Below are 1,762 nucleotides of genomic sequence, written 5' to 3'. Positions count from 1 at the left end.
TTCACTCTATCTCTCCACAATTTGCCTTGGTACTGAAGAGCTAATCAGGAACTTGGACACAGCTATCTTCAGCAAGTTACCAAAAATAAATAAATGGAGTGTCCTTTGCACAGGTAGGTGCAAAGGCATAGACATAAGAGCAAAAGAATCTCCTTTGCAGATATAAATTTTGGTTGCTTTTTGCATGTGTGACTTGGAAATGCAGAAGTAGGAAATGTAGGATGAAAATAATCCATCGCATGTTGTGATTTGATGATAATTTTGACTAGTGGTAACAGGGAGATTGAAAGACCTTGGCAAGCAAAAGCCTGCTTATTCCATCTTTTTTTAAAGCCTGCTTATTCCATTAAAAAAAAAAAAAGCAAAGAACTATAACTAATATCTGTGACTGTGGAATAGGGAGGAATGGAGATGTGAATGATGTGGAAAGACCTTTTGAAATGAAGGAATTGAATATTCAAAGAGGCTATGTTGCTCTCTTATTCTCGCCATGACAGAGAACACATTTGGATGGGAAATACCACAGCTGTGACAGAGTTCATCCTAGTGGGATTTCCAAACAGCTATGAAGTGGAGATCGTCTTCTTTGTCATGTTTCTGCTTGCTTACTTAGTAACAGTCCTGGGAAATGCTCTTATCATTGTACTGGTCTATACAGACTGCCATCTCCATTCTCCCATGTATTACTTCCTCAGTAATTTGTCCTTCACTGAGATCTCCATGACTTCTTCTGTGGTGCCAAAACTGCTGGCAAATATCCTGTCAGAGAAGAAGACCATCTCTTTTGCTGGCTGCTTTAGTCAATTCTACTTTTATTTCTTCCTGGCTGCAACAGAGTTCATCCTCTTCGCCATCATGTCCTACAACCGGTATCTGGCAATATGCGACCCCCTGAGGTATCCCACTATCATGACAGAAAGGGTGTGCAGCAAGCTTGTCATAGGTGCATGGGTAGGTGGCTTGATCTTGATCCTGCCGTCAGTGATCCTGAGAGCCAGGCTGCCTTACTGTGGTCCCAACGTCATCGACCATTACTTCTGTGACATGGCACCTCTTCTGCACCTTGCTTGCACAGACATCTGGATTGTTGAACTGAATGATTTTGTGGTGTCTTTTGTTCTGCTCTTTGGCTCCTTGGCATTCACTGTCGTCTCCTATGCCTGGATTATTTTGACCATATTCCGGATCCCATCTGCCCAGGGCAGGCAGAAAGCATTTGCCACTTGTGCTTCTCATTTCATTGCTGTTTCTCTGGGTTTTGGCATCTCCATCTTTGTCTATGTCAGGCCTTCTGAGACAAACTCTATGCACTCCAACAAAATCCTCTCTGTTTTCTCCAGCATTGTGACTCCTCTTTTAAATCCCTTCATATTCAGCCTACGGAATCAGCAGATGAAAGAGGCCTGGAAAAATGCTTTGCACAGCTGCCTGGGAACAGCTAAAGAGTCCAGAAAGCCATGAGAATCATCATGATTTGCAGGAAGTCAGTCCTTGAAGAAATCTCAACAGGACCTCTGCATTCATGATGTCGTTTGATAGACTTTGGGAGGAAGCATCCCATTATGACCAATGCAGTGGATGAACACATCTCAAACATCACGTTCACAGCAATACTGTTGTGCCAGACCCTAGTGAAATTCCCCACAGATATCTGACAGTGATTATAAGGCTGTGTGTCTATGGGGTGGTATGTGCCTGTTGGGCAAAAAGCAGTCTCCTCATCTGGCCAAAAGGCTGCGCGACTCAAAGGAACAGAAAAAAA

At 43.2% G+C, this 1,762-nt stretch overlaps 1 protein-coding gene across 1 annotated transcript; it reads left to right on the top strand.

Moving 5' to 3' along the window:
- The first annotated feature begins 510 nt into the window (after window positions 1-510).
- On the top strand, window positions 511-1,461 carry LOC134152297 (olfactory receptor 6M1-like). Its single transcript, XM_062597557.1, has one exon. It carries the CDS (start codon window positions 511-513, stop codon window positions 1,459-1,461), a length of 951 nt encoding a protein of 316 aa, XP_062453541.1.
- The last annotated feature ends 301 nt before the right edge of the window (window positions 1,462-1,762 follow it).

This window comes from Rhea pennata, chromosome 30, assembly GCF_028389875.1.
Source record: "Rhea pennata isolate bPtePen1 chromosome 30, bPtePen1.pri, whole genome shotgun sequence".
NCBI classification, from domain to species: domain Eukaryota; kingdom Metazoa; phylum Chordata; class Aves; order Rheiformes; family Rheidae; genus Rhea; species Rhea pennata.
The sequence above is the reverse complement of the archived record's forward strand: the minus strand, read 5'-3'. Positions and strand labels throughout refer to the sequence as shown.